The sequence below is a fragment of the Python bivittatus genome, unplaced genomic scaffold (assembly GCF_059951505.1).
Source record: "Python bivittatus isolate LINGU-HERP-01145 unplaced genomic scaffold, Pbiv_v1 ctg000360_np1212, whole genome shotgun sequence".
Lineage (NCBI taxonomy): Eukaryota > Metazoa > Chordata > Lepidosauria > Squamata > Pythonidae > Python > Python bivittatus.
In genome coordinates this window covers 119,016-134,305 of record NW_028277069.1, presented here as the reverse complement: position 1 = coordinate 134,305, position 15,290 = coordinate 119,016, and the positions used below count along the sequence as shown (strand labels likewise).

General features: G+C 38.6%; 1 protein-coding gene across 1 annotated transcript; it reads left to right on the top strand.

Annotated features, from left to right (window-relative positions):
• The first annotated feature begins 8,626 nt into the window (after window positions 1–8,626).
• Window positions 8,627–14,878, top strand: LOC148215364 (vomeronasal type-2 receptor 26-like). The gene is made up of 6 exons (XM_088143625.1): window positions 8,627–8,826; window positions 9,413–9,704; window positions 10,463–11,314; window positions 11,771–11,998; window positions 12,461–12,587; window positions 13,980–14,878. The coding sequence occupies exons 1-6, from the start codon at window positions 8,627–8,629 to the stop codon at window positions 14,876–14,878; spliced, it is 2,598 nt and encodes an 865-aa protein (XP_087999751.1).
• Window positions 14,879–15,290: the final 412 nt, after the last annotated feature.

Here is a 15,290-nt window from a genome sequence, read left to right as displayed (position 1 = left end):
TATTTCTAGCAAAGAAGGATTTATAGAGGATAGTGATTGTGATTATTAAGATTTATTACAGTCACCCACTCCAAAGAAAGTGCTGATACTCTTGCATTTTCAGCCATTTCCCAAGATTCTTTAACTTAACCCTTTCTCCCTTTCAACACACCAAGCTAATAAGACTTGGAGATTCTAGCTTTCTTTGTTCCTTTTAGAGGATTTGGCATATTGACTCAAAAGATGTCCAATGCTTGCAGCTGCCATATTCATTTTTTTTATATTTTCAGTTGATAAAATATATAGGACTGAATATAACTATAAACATCAAACAGCTTCTTTTATATGATACCTTTTGCTCTACAAAAAAAGAAATGGTCTGTTTCGATGGTATTGTTGGTCTTCCTAAATGGTAGCAGGTAGGGAGCCATTTTCATCTTGGAGAATAAGGTACCCAGAAGAAGGGAGCTACAACTACACAGGCCTAGCACCAAATTCCTAAGCTTCTTGATGAAGACATTTGCAGCTTGTCCTTCTGGCCAGCACTTATAGGGTAGGCAGATTCTACCTGGGGTAGACTGTCATGGGGTTAATGAGGAGTCGAGCCATAAAGACCATCTTTCCAGGTTACGACCAGCACCTTGAGGTGGAGCCAGAAGCTATCGGGCAGCCAATGACAGTCCTGCAATAGATTTATTAACTCAGCGCCTGGTCCCAGGTACTGTGTCCATGGTCCAAGACTCAAGGGGCAATACAAGGGTTTTGTCAAAGTCTGGCACTACAACCTCCTGGCTCTGTTTCCAGGGACTCAGAGGCTGTGGGAGCCTGACCTTGACCAGATGTTGCACCTGCTTATTGTGTGAATCAAGAGCCTGGGAACTGTATTGAGGAGCTTGTGATTCATCTAAACAAGCCTGAGAGTCTTTCTTCTCCCCCACTTCTAACTAAAAGTAAAAACCAAGCCAGCTAAACATTATTATGAGTCAGAGTGAACTTTCTTAACATGTGCAGGAGAAATCAAAATATGTCACCGAAACTCTTTGAAATAACACTGCTTTTCCCCATTGCCACTACAATTTTCCCCTCAATCCATTTTTATTTTATTTTCCCTCACATTGTTGCTTTTCATTTCAAGTCTTGCCCTCTGGTTTTATGTACCAACCTTCTTTCCTGTGAATGTAGATCCACCCTGACCCTTCAAGGTGTTATCTTCTGGCCCATCTCTCTCCTTTACAGGGAGATCATAGTTTTTCCAGAATTTGCTGGGCAATCCAATTCCTTCTCTCAATAGACATGTTGCTGTCCGCTTGATTACACAGGACAGCTTGAAGTTCTCCTCTGTATTCTGGGCCTACAACACACTTCCCTACACCTGGGTTCCCTTTACAGCCAAAGTAGGCCAGGGGACAATGCGGCCATCCACTCTCGGTGCAGTTATGATCACAGATCTACAAGCACTGAGATCTAACCCAATTGCTTTTTCAGTGCCCCTAATAGGCATTAATACATTACAGTTGGTGTATGGGGGGGGGGTGTCTTTAGGGGACATTTGCAAAGGGGAGGTCAAAAATCCTCTTATGTGTTTGCTTAGTTTACCAAGGGCCTCCCCCATCCATTTAATGCTTTCCAGAGGGGCTGTTGGGAGAATGGGGTCTTTATTAACTGCTTCCAGGAATCTGACCAACCCCCAAATTATCATTTCTTCAGTGCTGAATGGGGATACCTTTAGCACACTTCTCTGTTGTAAATAAGCTTTCCATTTTACTTTGGAGTTATTTATCCACCCCTTTATCAGATGACTGTTTTGCCTGTGACTGGGTGGTGCAATTCCTTCAGTCAGTTTGCTGCAGACCACATGGGCGTCTGTCCTCTGTGATTCCCACTGCCAATTCTGAAGGGCTCTCCTGATCTGGAACTCGTGAAGAACCAACTTGTTGAATGAAAGGTTTTGCCAGACTGGAAACAGTTTTTTCCAGTCCCAATCCCATCCCACCCCATTGTTCATGAGTTTGTACAAGCGGTGAAGTGTTTGTGCCAGGTCTAGGAGGACCCTAGCATTCCCCAGGACTGCTGCAACGCCTTCACTCTTCAGGGAAGGGGGAAATGCTATATTTTATCAACCATGATGTTAGGCAAAAACCAGGTTCACCCTGACCACAGGACTCCAAAAACTTTTCATCAGTGTGTGGTCCTTGGGTTTCATTAGGATTAATTGCCTACCCACAGGTGTGCAAGTATGTTTGCAGGTCAGATGAATACCCCTGTATTAAAAATAAATCATGAAAGGATAACATAATCACAAGAATGGCTGAATGTAATCTGAGAGTTTTCTCTTCTCCCCTACTTCTAAGTAAACTTGAAAAACAAGCCAGCTAAACAGAGTGAACTTTCTTAACATGTGTAGGAGAAATCAAACTATGTCAACAAATCTCCCCAAAATATCAGTGGTTTTCCACATGGCCACTATGATTATTTGATCATGGCAATGTATCTATTTGGGGTAAAAATGCAGGCTTTACCCAAGCTGCTGTTTATTTCAAAGCCTTTTCTTTAATTTCCTGGATGAACAGTTGCAGGTTTGGCAACATAAAGTTGAGCCCTTCAGATTGGATTCAAAACTTGGTTGAATCAGAAAAAATGCTAATTTATATATTTATTTAACGAATTTATATAGCCGCCGAACTCACACAGAGTGACTCCAGGTGGCTTACCAAGAAAACTCCCCAATAAAAAAAATCCATCAACACCCACCCCCCATGGTGGCCAACAACACAATCAGAACAGCCACTTGATCGGCTCCTTTTCAGCTTGGGGTCCCCAGGCCTGCTGGCAAAACCACGTCTTCAGGCCCTTCTGGAACAACATCAAGATGGGGGCCAATCTTAACTCAGAGGGAATAACATTCCACAGGGAAGGGCCAACCATGGAAAAGGCCCTTCTTCATGGTCCCATCGAATGTACTTCTCTCAACGGTAGGACCTACAACATACCCAACCTCCCCACTGTGGTGGGCCGGGCAGATGTATATGGGGAGAGTGGTCCTTCAGATAACAGGCCCAAGCCATGTAGGGCTTTAAAGTTGATAACTAGCACCTTGAATTGGACCCAGAAGCAAATTGACAACCAATGCATCTCTCTCAACAGAGGTGACACATGCACAAATCTGGACTTATCTGGGCTGCTGCATTTTCTACCAACTGAAGATTATGAATAGTATCCAAGGGCGGCCCCATGTATAGCATGTTACAATAGTCCAAGGGGGAGATGACTAGGGTGTGGGTGACTGTGAGAAGGGTACATTGCCCCAGAAATGGGGGCAACTGATGCACAACTCACAGTTGTACAAAGGCTCTCCTGGCCACGACTGCCACCTGCTCCTCCTTTATGTTCACATCTAAATGAAGGAGGACAGGGTATTCCAAACTGGACATGATATTTACAGACATTTCAACTTAAACACAACTTGTCTTTAATAATGGAAGAGCCAAAATAGACACTGGCCAAATTGAGAAAATATTGCTACAGATTGCATGCCTGTAAGTAAACTACCATTTTTAAAGAAAAAAAATTATAATCTTTAAAGCAGATAATTAATAGACATTTTTAACAGATGGAGGAAATACGGAAAAAATTTCCTCCCATTCCTTTATTAGCTCTTCCTGTATTTTTTTTCAAAACAAGATTATTGCATATATACACACACATTATATTCCACCATGCAACGTTGAGCTTGAACTGAAATTAGGAAATGAATTGAATTAATAATCAAAACAAGAGATCACCTACGGAATTCAAGCACATTTACAAAACACAAAGAGACAAAAAGAATACTCTGCAAACACTTATTCATTATGAATGCAATTCAGATTAAGAGTTTTTTAAAGAAGTTATTGGACTTAGTTTTTGAGAGAGAAATATCAGAAGACAAATGGATGTGAGTATGAAAAATTGCATTCCTAGGGTTCCCTCTAAAAAACATGGAGGAAAATGCAAAGATTTTATACAGTTCAGTTGAAAATGTCACATCTGATGAAAAGAACTATAAAGAAATATTTAAGAAGTTTTCAGAAGAAAGCAACATTTTTCAACACGTAATGTAATAAAGTAAATTAAATTAAAGCAAACCAATTTTGGGGAAATGGCAGTTCAGGAAATTCCATTAATAACTAATCAAAGAATAGTAACTTTCCCCTTATTTTCTAATAATTAAAATTAAAGCATGAAAATTAAGCCACTACTGTATCATTATTATAATTATTGGTGCTAATTAGAAATAGCAAAATATTGGAAACTTTTAGATGATTGATTTAACAAGTTGCTATAACAAAGAATAGTTGATGACTTAATGGAAAAATGTGTGTGTATATACAGTATTTGGCTAACATATACTTTATATAATAAAAATTAACATATCTACAATAAAATATATTATTGCAAATATGAATAAATGGTTTTCTTTTCTTAATTTACCAATAAACTATATTGTTAATGTAGTGTAAAATGTTTCTTTTGTAAGATCCCAGGAGTTCACTGATTTCCATCTGTGGACTACTATTTCGACAGCAGGAAATATAAAATTAAAACATAAAAAATACATTTAAAAAGATTCTAAAGTATTTTTAGAAGATCCCAAATTCAACAACAATATGAAGAGAAAGGGAAATACCACAATTTCATTACTCCTTCCATCTTATTAATAACTTCCTCTTGCTTAACTCAGGCTTTAGCATGATGATGTATCATTTGGGGAAAAAAGTACAGCACAGTAACCAGCACCAGAAGACAAGATGGAGAAGATCTCCACAGCCACCAAGGCTTTTCCTTTTGTGCTTAGATAGGTTGGAAGAAAAGAGACCCACACACTGCAAAAGGCCAACATGCTGCAAGTGATGAACTTCATCAAAAGTGTCTGGTAATTTGTGGGCAAGGAAGGCCACAATGAAGCTGGCTATGGACAGGAGGGCAATAGATCACAGAGGATGACACTCCATTGCCCTGGAGGAGGATTTCTTCAGTGATTGAGTGCATGTCTAACTCAGGGAATGGGGGAGAGACTGACAACCACACAGTACAAATGCTGGTTTGGAGGAGAGAGCAGGAAAGGACAATGGAAAAGGCCAATCTTTTGCCCACCCATCTCTGCATCCTGGACCCAGGCTTTGTAGTCATGAACAGAAGAGAAACAATGATGGTTTTGGCTAACACACAAGAAACAGCAAACGAGAAGATGATCCCAAAAGCAGATTGTCTGAGAAAGCAGGTCAATTTTCCAGGTTGCACCAGGAACAGGGACGAGGTGAGGAAGCAAAGCAGGATGGAGAGAAGAAGGATGTAGGTGAGATCCCTGTTGTTGGCTTTGATGATGGGACGGTCCTTGTGTTTAACGAAGGACCAAAAGACAAAAGCTGTGATCAATGAGAAGGCAAGGGAAATGGAAGCTAAGGCGATGCCCAGAGGTTCAGCATACGATATGAAAGTTATCCTTTTAGGGATACATCCATCTTGGTCCCTGTTTGCATATTGATCTTCAGGGCGTTGGAAACAGGCATCCACATCTGAAAAACAGAAACAATGTTTTGGTTTCTTCCTTCATTTTCCACAGTCCCCTTGAAAGGAAGATGCAAAGAGCTAAGAGTTCAAAATATTGTCAGGGGTTAATACATTTATATTGCTGAAGCGTGGATGGAGGAAAGCATATTAGCATATAAATGGGATCTGGGCTATTCCACTCTATGTATCTCTGTTTGTATGTAGGTATTTGTATGTTTGTATATGTGTGTGTGTGTGCGCGCATGTGTGTGTGTGTGTTTGTGTGTATATATATATGTATATATGTATTCATACACATACTCGTGTCTGTCTGTATGTGTGTGTAGTCTTCCTGTAAGAAATGTTTTTAAACATGTTCTTGTGGTTCTTGGTTCTTTAAAAATTTTGATCCTCCCACAGTTGTTTAGAACAAATATTTCTAAGAAATCCTCAAGAGAAGGAAAATAAGTTACTTTGAATGGTGCAGCTGGTTGGAATTGGATCAGGAGAGCTGATACAGACATACACACAACCAAGACAAATGAGGTATTTTTTTTTTTAAATTGAGGGATTTTTTAAACAAATGAGGGATTTTATTCTGGATGCTTTGATACCTATGCTATACCTATAATACCTATATTAAAGTAGTGTGATCTAATGCTCTATACAACTGAAAATATTATTTACAAAACCAACATGTGTTTCTATGTATGTACAGAAGAGTCTAAAAATATAATGTACAACATCAACTCTTAACCTGGTTAATTTTCCTCCCTCTCAAAACTCTTTCCTCCACTTTCTCCTTGTACTTTATGATGGCTCCTTCTATCTCAGTCTGGTCATAGGGAAGTGCAATAATTTTAATCATTTAATCTTTCCTGCTGCATCAAAGTGAAAAGGTCCATGTCTCCTTGAGATTGCCTGCTCCAAATAGAATCTGCCCACCCAAGAAATTCCTGGAGAGAGAGAAAGAGCACTTTCTGAAGGTCCCCACCTCTTGTCAGCTGTAAGGAGAAGAGACCTGTGGGTGATCATGGACTGCTCATGAGCTCTCCATCCAACCTACCTAAATGTATTGCTTCTTCAGGAAGCAAAAGAAGGCAGGCGTATTGTATAGGCCTGATTTCTTATTTGTGGTCTTCGTGACAGAGTTTTGGCCATTTTCCATCCATAAATGGAAATCTACATAATTGAAATATTGTAGAAATCGTGAATGATTCTCACATTTGGATGCCTTCTGAATCCAGAAGTAAATTGGTCTGATACAGAATATTTGAGACATGGAGGGGGTTCAGGTGGGATTGATCTTTTATGCAGGTGTGTTCTGGATCAGGAACTGTGAATGCAGAAGAGGATAAGATAGTGTGTCTGCAAAGATTTTTCAAGATCTCCATAGCAAGAAAAGCTTAGAACAGGCCGTCATGTATTAGAAAAGGCAAGTGTGCTTCTGTGACTACCTGCTCTACCTTCTAATCACACTAAATATTCTGAAGGACGCTCCAGTGTGGACTATACTGGTTTGATTAGACTTAGATTTGGACTTAGTTTAGACATACAAATGCTCAAAATTGATGTTCAGGAAGTTGTGTACGTCTGTGGTTCGATAGTATTGTATTTTTCTGTGGTTTTTTTGATCAAGCATGAACAGCACAAGAGATTTTACATAAGCTGTAATTCCAATTGCTGAATGTAGCCCCCGTCACCAGAACTTTCTTTTGTGGTGCATTCTTAACATTTAAATGATCTGATTGATTGATTGATTGATTGATTGATTGATTGATTGATTGATTATGTGCCATCAAGTTGTTTTCGACTCAGCAACCACATAGATAGATTTTTCTCCATGATGATGCATCTTCAAGACTCCCAATGGTGCATTCATTGCCACTGTAACTTAATTCATCCATCTTGTTGCTGGTTGTCCTCTTTTTCTCTTTCCTTCCACCTTTCTCAGCATTTGAGCCTTTTCCAGAGAGTTTAGTTTTCAAATAAGGTGTCCAAAGTAGGATCATTTGTGCCTGGTCATTTGTGCTTCGAGGAAGACTCTGGACTGATTTGTTTGATCATCCATCAGTTTGTTTTCTTGGCTGTCCACAATATCCTCATGAGTCTTCCCCAGCACCAACTGTTAATCTGCGGCATCTTTTTTGACAGTTTTTTCCTTTAGTGTTGAGGGTTGATCCTGAAAGACAGGAGGCATCCATTTCAATTCATTTCAATGACCACTCAAGGAAAACTACTAATTTTGCCTTTCACTGGAAGATATCTGGAACTTCCTTAAATGGTGCTCATGGAAACCAAAAATAAAGCGAAGTTAGTCAGATAGATGGGAGAGGGAGGGAGGGAGGGAGAGAGGGAGAGAGATTTTAAAAAGTCTTGGAGCAGCACAGATATGAATTCCTTGGGGGAAAAAACCTCCCCCTTTCCTTATTACAAAATCCACATACAAGATAAACATAAAACAATATTTTACTTTGCTTTTTTATCCCTGTCTCCTCCAGTGCCCTTAACAAGTTCTTCTTTTTCCCTCTGGGTGTCACAGATTTTCTAATTCAGCTTTCTCTTTTAGGTAATTTCAGAAGGATTCTCAAACCAAGACCTGCTAATCTGAACCAGACAGTGCAACTTTCACCATTTCCCTAGACATTTTACAGAGAAATAGAGTTCCCTGATCCACTGATCGAATTAAACATTGGTCCTGGTTTCTAGAATTACAGCAATTTTGTCATATCAACCTTCCCAATTACACTTTTCCAGGTATTTTCAAAACCGGTTAAGCATCAGTCACTTATTCTGTCACCCAAAATAGAGAAAGATGTTGATCAGATATATCAAGAAAAATTGCCAAGTTGCCAGTGGGTCAATGATAATTATGTCCCTTAGGAATGTCTGAAATCACTCTATTATTCGAGTAGGTCAAAACATCAAAGGTCCTGTGCCGAAGGGAATAGGAAGTCAAAAACAATCCATATAAATCTTTCCAGAGCCACAGAGAGGCAGGAAGGAGGAATGCTGACTCTCTGAGGTTCATTTCTACAAGTTCTCTCCCTCCTGTCTGGTCTGCCAGAACTTCTCTTTGAGTGATAGACCTAGACCTTTTCTCCATAAGCAGAGAGTCATGACGTGGCTCCTCCTTGTGTTCTTGGTGAACAAAAGAGTTTGTCTTAGTTGTCCTACAAGTGATGCCTTCCCTATTGCACATGAATGGTACCAGCCTGGTGACTTCATCATTGGTGGGATGGTGTCTCACATTATTTACCACTTTTATGCAATTAAATTTAAAGAGCATACTTCTCTAAAACCTTATGACTTACCACTGTAAGGATTTTATTCCCATGCATTTCCTAATCTTAGCCTCATCCTTCAAAATTGCTTATATGAGTAACAGCTCTTCAAGCATAAATGCAGGTTTTTGTATGTAATCGAAGCCTCTTTCTTTTCTGAATGTATCTGGTTGTGGGAGAAAGCATTTTTTTTCACATTCTGTTAAAGTCTTTCTCATGAAATATATGAAACTGGTCCAATAAGTCTTTTGAAGAACATTGAGTGAACTTAAAGTAATTAAAAATAAATTCTGCATTATCACTCATCATAAAAGATATCTAAAGTAAATGAGTGATATTTCCTGAATCTGTTCATATTCTATTTTGTACTAAATTGATAGAAAATAAATGTGGGAGCTGGAAAAAGTTACTACCTTTATACTTCCTAGTACATATTTTTTGCAATTCATGGAAATTCTTTATAAAAAGTATATTTCAACTCTGCAGAAATTATCTAGTACTTTAGAAAAGCTGTCATCTTTATCAGAGACAGAAAAGTTAGTTATTCATACAGAAAAGATGCCACAGTACAAGAATTGTATTTCCCCCAACCCCAATGGCTGTATTTAACCTATTGGCAGGGTAATCACCAAATTCTATCAGGACATCCTTGCCTTGGCATTTGCTGTGAAGGAGATCAATGAGGACTCCCAGATCTTACCTAACATCACTCTTGGATTCCACATCTACGACAGTTACCACAATCCAAGGATGACCTATCGCACCACTCTGGACCTGCTCTTCAAATCCAAGGAATTTATCCCTAACTACAAATGTGACAGCCAGAAAAATCTCATGGCCATCATTGGAGCACTTGCGTCTGATACTTCATCCCATATGGCAGAAAGTATAAATGTCTACAAGATTCCACAGGTAGGTTCAGGGGGGTGGGGGGGTAAGAGAGAAACTATGACTTCTTTTGTAATTAATGTTACAGATTTGTTTTTTTGCTATGCCTTTCTGTAGGATATAAGATCTATAAGTGGGCTAGAGATAATCCAATCCAAAAAATCAAGTTATTTTATTACAATAATAGATCTGAAAATTGAAACATAAAGCATAAATTACAGAACAACAAAATTAATCTTACTAGAGGGGACAGCTGATATTGCCTTTTGACTTCCAGCCAGCAGGAAATGGCAACTCTCCTTGCTATGTCTTGGTTGGTGTCTGGTCATAATAGTTTCATACAAACCTCAACTGTTTTGCCTGGGAAATGTTGGAGGATTGGGGCTATTTGGTCCTTTTGGAGACCTCTATAATAATTGCAGTAAATGGGAACTATTTCTATTTCTATTTATCCAGCATCTCACGGAGTTAGTCTTTCATGGATAAGTATTTTATCATATCTGCATAGAGAAGGGCAGAAAGCAATCCAACATGTACAGCTCTGAGGAATTCTTGTCTTAGGCTGCAAAGAGTTAAGATGCTGGGCACCTGGAAGGTTTAACTTTCGGTTTCAGTTGCTTATATTGTTCATCAACACTGCCATAATGTACCTTGAATTGGAGAAAATTTCAGTGTAGGGACACCTTCATTCAGTTTCCATCCAGCAGTCATTTTTCCATATTTTTTCCATTGATTCTCAGGAATAATAATTCTCTTTTTGTTTTGTTTTTCTTTTTGTTTAGTTGGCCTATGGCTCTTTCTCCCAAGAAGAGTTTCAAATGACTAAGTTCTCATCACTTTACTGCATGGTCCCAAATGAGGACCATCAGTACATTGGAGTTATCCGAATTCTTCTCCATTTTGGATGGAAGTGGATTGGAGTCTTTGCTTTTGATAAAAATAAGGGAGAACATTTCTTGCAGAAACTGCAGATGTTGCTTTCCCAGAATGGCATCTGTGTGGCTTTCAAACAAAAAATTCCAGAACTAGCCCACTGGGAAGAATATTCAAGATTGCTTGATGTACTCTCCATTATTTCTAACAAACTGATAGATCAGAAAATAAACGTTTTTCTTCTCTATGGAGAATCATTCACAATTGTGTGGATCAGAACTATTGTGTTTCTACGTGATCCTGAAAATAAAGAGAGTGCATCTTTTGGAAAGGTTTGGATCCTGATGAACCCGATTGATTTTGTACTGACAGGAACCCAAAGGGGTTGGGATCTCCAGTTGTTCCATGGGGCTCTTTCCTTTTCAGTTCATTCAAGAGAAGTTCAAGGGTTCAGAGAATTTCTTCAAGTCATCAAACCTTCTACCCAGAGAGATGGATTTCTTCAAGACGTTTGGGAACAACTGTTTGACTGTTCATTTCGAAATGCAGAATCACCCTCAATGATCAGTGAGACTTGCAGTGGAGAAGAGAATTTGGAGAATCTGCCACGGCCTCTCTTTGAGTTTCAGATGACTGGCCAAAGCTACAGTATTTACAATGCTGTTTATGCAGTGGCACATTCTTTGCAGGAGATAGTGAGATCAAGATCCAAACAGAGAATAATTCCAGAGTGTGAATTTCCAGATCTGCAGCCTTGGCAGGTAATCACTCCATGCCATGCCTATCTTTTGTTTCACCAAATAGTGATTTTCATCCCCATCTTAGTGGAGTTTGTTTGCCCTGGCCTAAGGTCACAGATCAATATTGATATGGCCACATTTCAATATTGATATTAAGGCAACAAAGTGAGTAGTGTAAGAGGTCATTTTATGTTATAAAATGGGCATTTTTATACTTTTGGTAAACTTCCAGGAGAATTGCTGAGGTTGGTGCTTGAAGGTACTTGTAATCATTATTTAATCAAATAAAGGTGAGTTGCATATCTCAATTCTTGATAGATCATTCTGGGTCAGCATTTTCTTCCTCCATATTTCAGGCCAAGAATTGTTCTTTGGTCTCTCACAGTGTAAGAGTAAAAGAAAAGAAAACATTAATACTTTGATCCTGAATACATTGGTTACTTTTTGACTCCCTGTTCCTTACACTCCTTTAAGTAGCTCCACAAGTTTCTTCAAGGGATTTCTTTTAACAACTCAGCTGGAGAAGGAGTCTTCTTTAAAGACAAAAGAGAAGGTCAAGGTGGCTTTGACATACTCAACATGATCACTTTTCCAAACAAATCCTTTCAGAGAGTTAAAGTTGGAAAGTTGGATCCCAGTGCTCCAAAAGGGGAAGAATTATTCATTGATGAAAGATTGATTGTCTGGCACCCAGCTTTTAACCAGGTATGGACTCATTGAAGGGACTATCTCTTGATCCATTAGGATCCCATGGAGATGGCTTTGTCTGTTAAAATGTATTGAACTTGGGCTCTTTAGAAATCTAATTTCTATTTTTGAATGAGGAAAAAATGGCATATTCCGTTCAAATGTTGTGGATAATCAAGCATTTCCAAAACTGACAAAGTGACTTTACAGTGTAAAAGTAAGATTTTCATATTTGGGTTATAATTCCATTTGAAATCACAGGATTCACCTCATTTCCATAACACTGTCATAATGCACACTTATTTACTCACCCTTCTTCAACAGTCCCCTTTTCCACATCCTTGTAATTTCAGTAACTTTTTAAGGTATAGTATAAATTCAACCAGATGAAATTCATAACTTTGGGAAATCAAGAAAGGAGAAGAATTGGAAACTGTATTAAACATCTCCCTTTGCAAAATCTTTCAATTTTATCAACAGGTCCTTCCATGTTCTCTGTGCAATGACCATTGTTCCCCTGGATACTGGAAGAGAAGTGTTGAAGGAAAACAATTCTGTTGCTATCGCTGTATTCCATGCCCAGAAGGGAAGATTTCAAATCAAAATGGTAGGTTAGACATTCCACCTATTTTTCATTCTAGAGACTTAAGCAAACTGTAATACACTACTTTAGAATGCATGTAATTAGTAGTTGTACTAGTTCTTCAGGATGAATATTCATTTCTATACCCACGGATCACAATCTGTTGTTCATGAATCAAGGTTTGCCCTTAACATTCCTAAGGCATTGTTTCCTATAGAGGTCCAATATATAAATGCAAAGAACCATAGAACTTAGATGATCACACGATCCATATCTATTTTTGACATGTTGAATCTCATTTGCATTTGGTGTTCTTTTCCCTCAGATAGTTCACTCACTAACCAAAAATCATGAATTTTTGTAAACTCAGGACATATTAAGTATTTCTTAAAAACAATTATATATTGGTGTCTCCTACCTTGTAACATCATCTTCATAACTTGTGATGAAAATTTACTCCTTATAAGTCCAGCTAAGCAATGTCTGACCTAGTAAATATTTGAATTGGAGATCAGGAGCCACCTAGACAAAGACAGCATAGAAATAAGGAGAATCGAATTAAAATTAAAGTTGTAGTTAAAGTTTAAATAAGCAATGACAGTTTTTACAAATGATAATGTAAAGCTGAAGAAGCAAGTTTCTGATTGGGTCAGGTCATTTTAGATGTGAGTGAATGCACATATTTATTTTCCACTAAATCTGCCATTTTCTGGGCCTTATCCTGCATAAAATTGAAAGTAAGTGAAAGCAATGAAGCTTCAGCAGAAAAAGGAAGATTTGTGATTGGATCACATATTCTACTACCAAAAGGCCATAAGGTGGGTGTTTGAAGAACCTACTAATGTTCTCCACACAGAACACAGAAGCACAATAAAGATAAGGAAAAATATTACATTGATCAGACTAATGTATCTTTCTTATCTAGACAGTGAAATTAGATGATTATTTTGCTAGTTCAACCTCGCCTTCCCCTCCCCCCACAAAAAAGATTGATCTTTCCTTAGTTTACTCACTCTGTACGAAGATATTAACCTGCAAGAGTTTCAATGAATTGTAAAGGTTGGCACCTCAGGGTCAGTACTTCTCCTTTTCTTACTAATCTGTTATCTCTATCATCACAGTTTTCTTCTCCAGGTTTTGGAAAAATGAGACAAGTCCCAATTGTCTGTATTCTAATAAATTTGAAAAAATGTAAGAAAGGACTGTATTTCAAACAATAATTGCCCTTCCCATTCTACTTTCTCATGTGCCAATCCTAAATGAGACCATTTGGAAAAACTGCATTTTCATCTTAACTTTCAAAAAATGGTAACCAGTCAAAAGAACTCAAAATGAATAACATTGGCACCCTTTCAGAAAGCAATTTTCCAAAACAGGGAATGCATAGATGACAAACTCCTTTACTTTTTTTTCCAGATATGGATGACTGTTTTGAATGTTCAGAAGAACTTTATCCAAATAAAGGAAAGAAAGGATGTATCCTAAAATCTGTAGTCTTTCTAACTTTTGGAGAAACATTAGGAATTGGTTTAGCCTCAACTGATCTTTGTTTCTTCTTTGTGACATCTTGGGTACTTGGAACTTTTATTAAGCACAGGGATACCCCCATTGTTAAAGCTAACAACCAAGCCCTCACCTACACCCTCCTTGTCTCTCTTCTGCTCTGTTTCCTCTCCTGTTTCTTCTTCCTCAGACAACCTGGACAAGTCACCTGCCTTCTCCGACAATCCACTTTTGGCATCACCTTCTCAGTGGCCATTTCTAGTGTCCTGGCTAAAACCATCACTGTGGTGGTCGCTTTCATGGCCACGAAACCAGGATCTCCAATGAGGAAATGGGTGGGGAAAAGATTGGCCTTTTCTACTGTCCTTTCCTGCTCTCTCATCCAAGTCTGTATTTGTGCTCTTTGGTTGTCAACAGCTCCCCCATTCCCTGAGTTGGACATGCACTCAGAAGCCAAAGAAATGATTTTGCAATGCAATGAGGGGTCAGCCTCCTTCTTCTACTGTGTCTTGGGCTACATGGGGATCTTGGCCCTCGCCAGCTTTATTGTGGCCTTTCTTGCCCGTAAATTGCCTGACAGCTTTAATGAAGCCAGGTTCATTACCTTCAGCATGCTGGCCTTCTGCAGTGTGTGGGTCTCCTTTTTTCCAGCCTATCTGAGCACAAGAGGAAAAGCCATGGTAGCCGTGGAGGTTTTCTCCATCCTGTCCTCCAGCGCTGCATTAGTGGGATGCATCTTTTTGCCAAAATGCTACATCATTGTTTTCAGGCCTGAGCTAAACCACAGGGAGCAACTCATAAAGAGGAATTAGTATCTCATGTGACCTTTCTCGCTCTGAGAAATTGTTGATAAAAAAGGATAGAAAGTCTGTTTGCCCTCTACAGGAAACATATAAAAGTTAATATTTCTGTCAAAGAAGGATTTATAGAAGATTGTGATTGTGATTATTAAGATTTATTACAGTCACCCACTCCAAAGAAAGTGCTGATACTCTTGAATTTTCAACCATTTTCCAAGATTCTTTAACTTAACCCTTTCTCCCTTTCAACACACCAAGCTAATAAGACTTGGAGAATCTAGCTTTCTTGGTTCCTGTTAGAAGATTTGGCATATTGACTCAAAAGATGTCCAATGTTTGCAGCTGTCATATTCATTGTTTCTATACTTTCAGTTGATAAAATATATAGGGCTGAATGCAAGTATAAACATCAAAGAGCTTCTTT

Coding starts and splice junctions, on each gene's coding strand:
- LOC148215364 (XM_088143625.1), top strand. CDS start 8,627: ATGACGTGGCTCCTCCTTGTGTTCTTGGTGAACAAAAGAGTTTGTCTT. Junction 8,827..9,412: donor AAACCTTATGACTTACCACT/GTAAGGATTTTA, acceptor ACCTATTGGCAG/GGTAATCACCAAATTCTATC. Junction 11,315..11,770: donor CAGATCTGCAGCCTTGGCAG/GTAATCACTCCA, acceptor TCCTTTAAGTAG/CTCCACAAGTTTCTTCAAGG.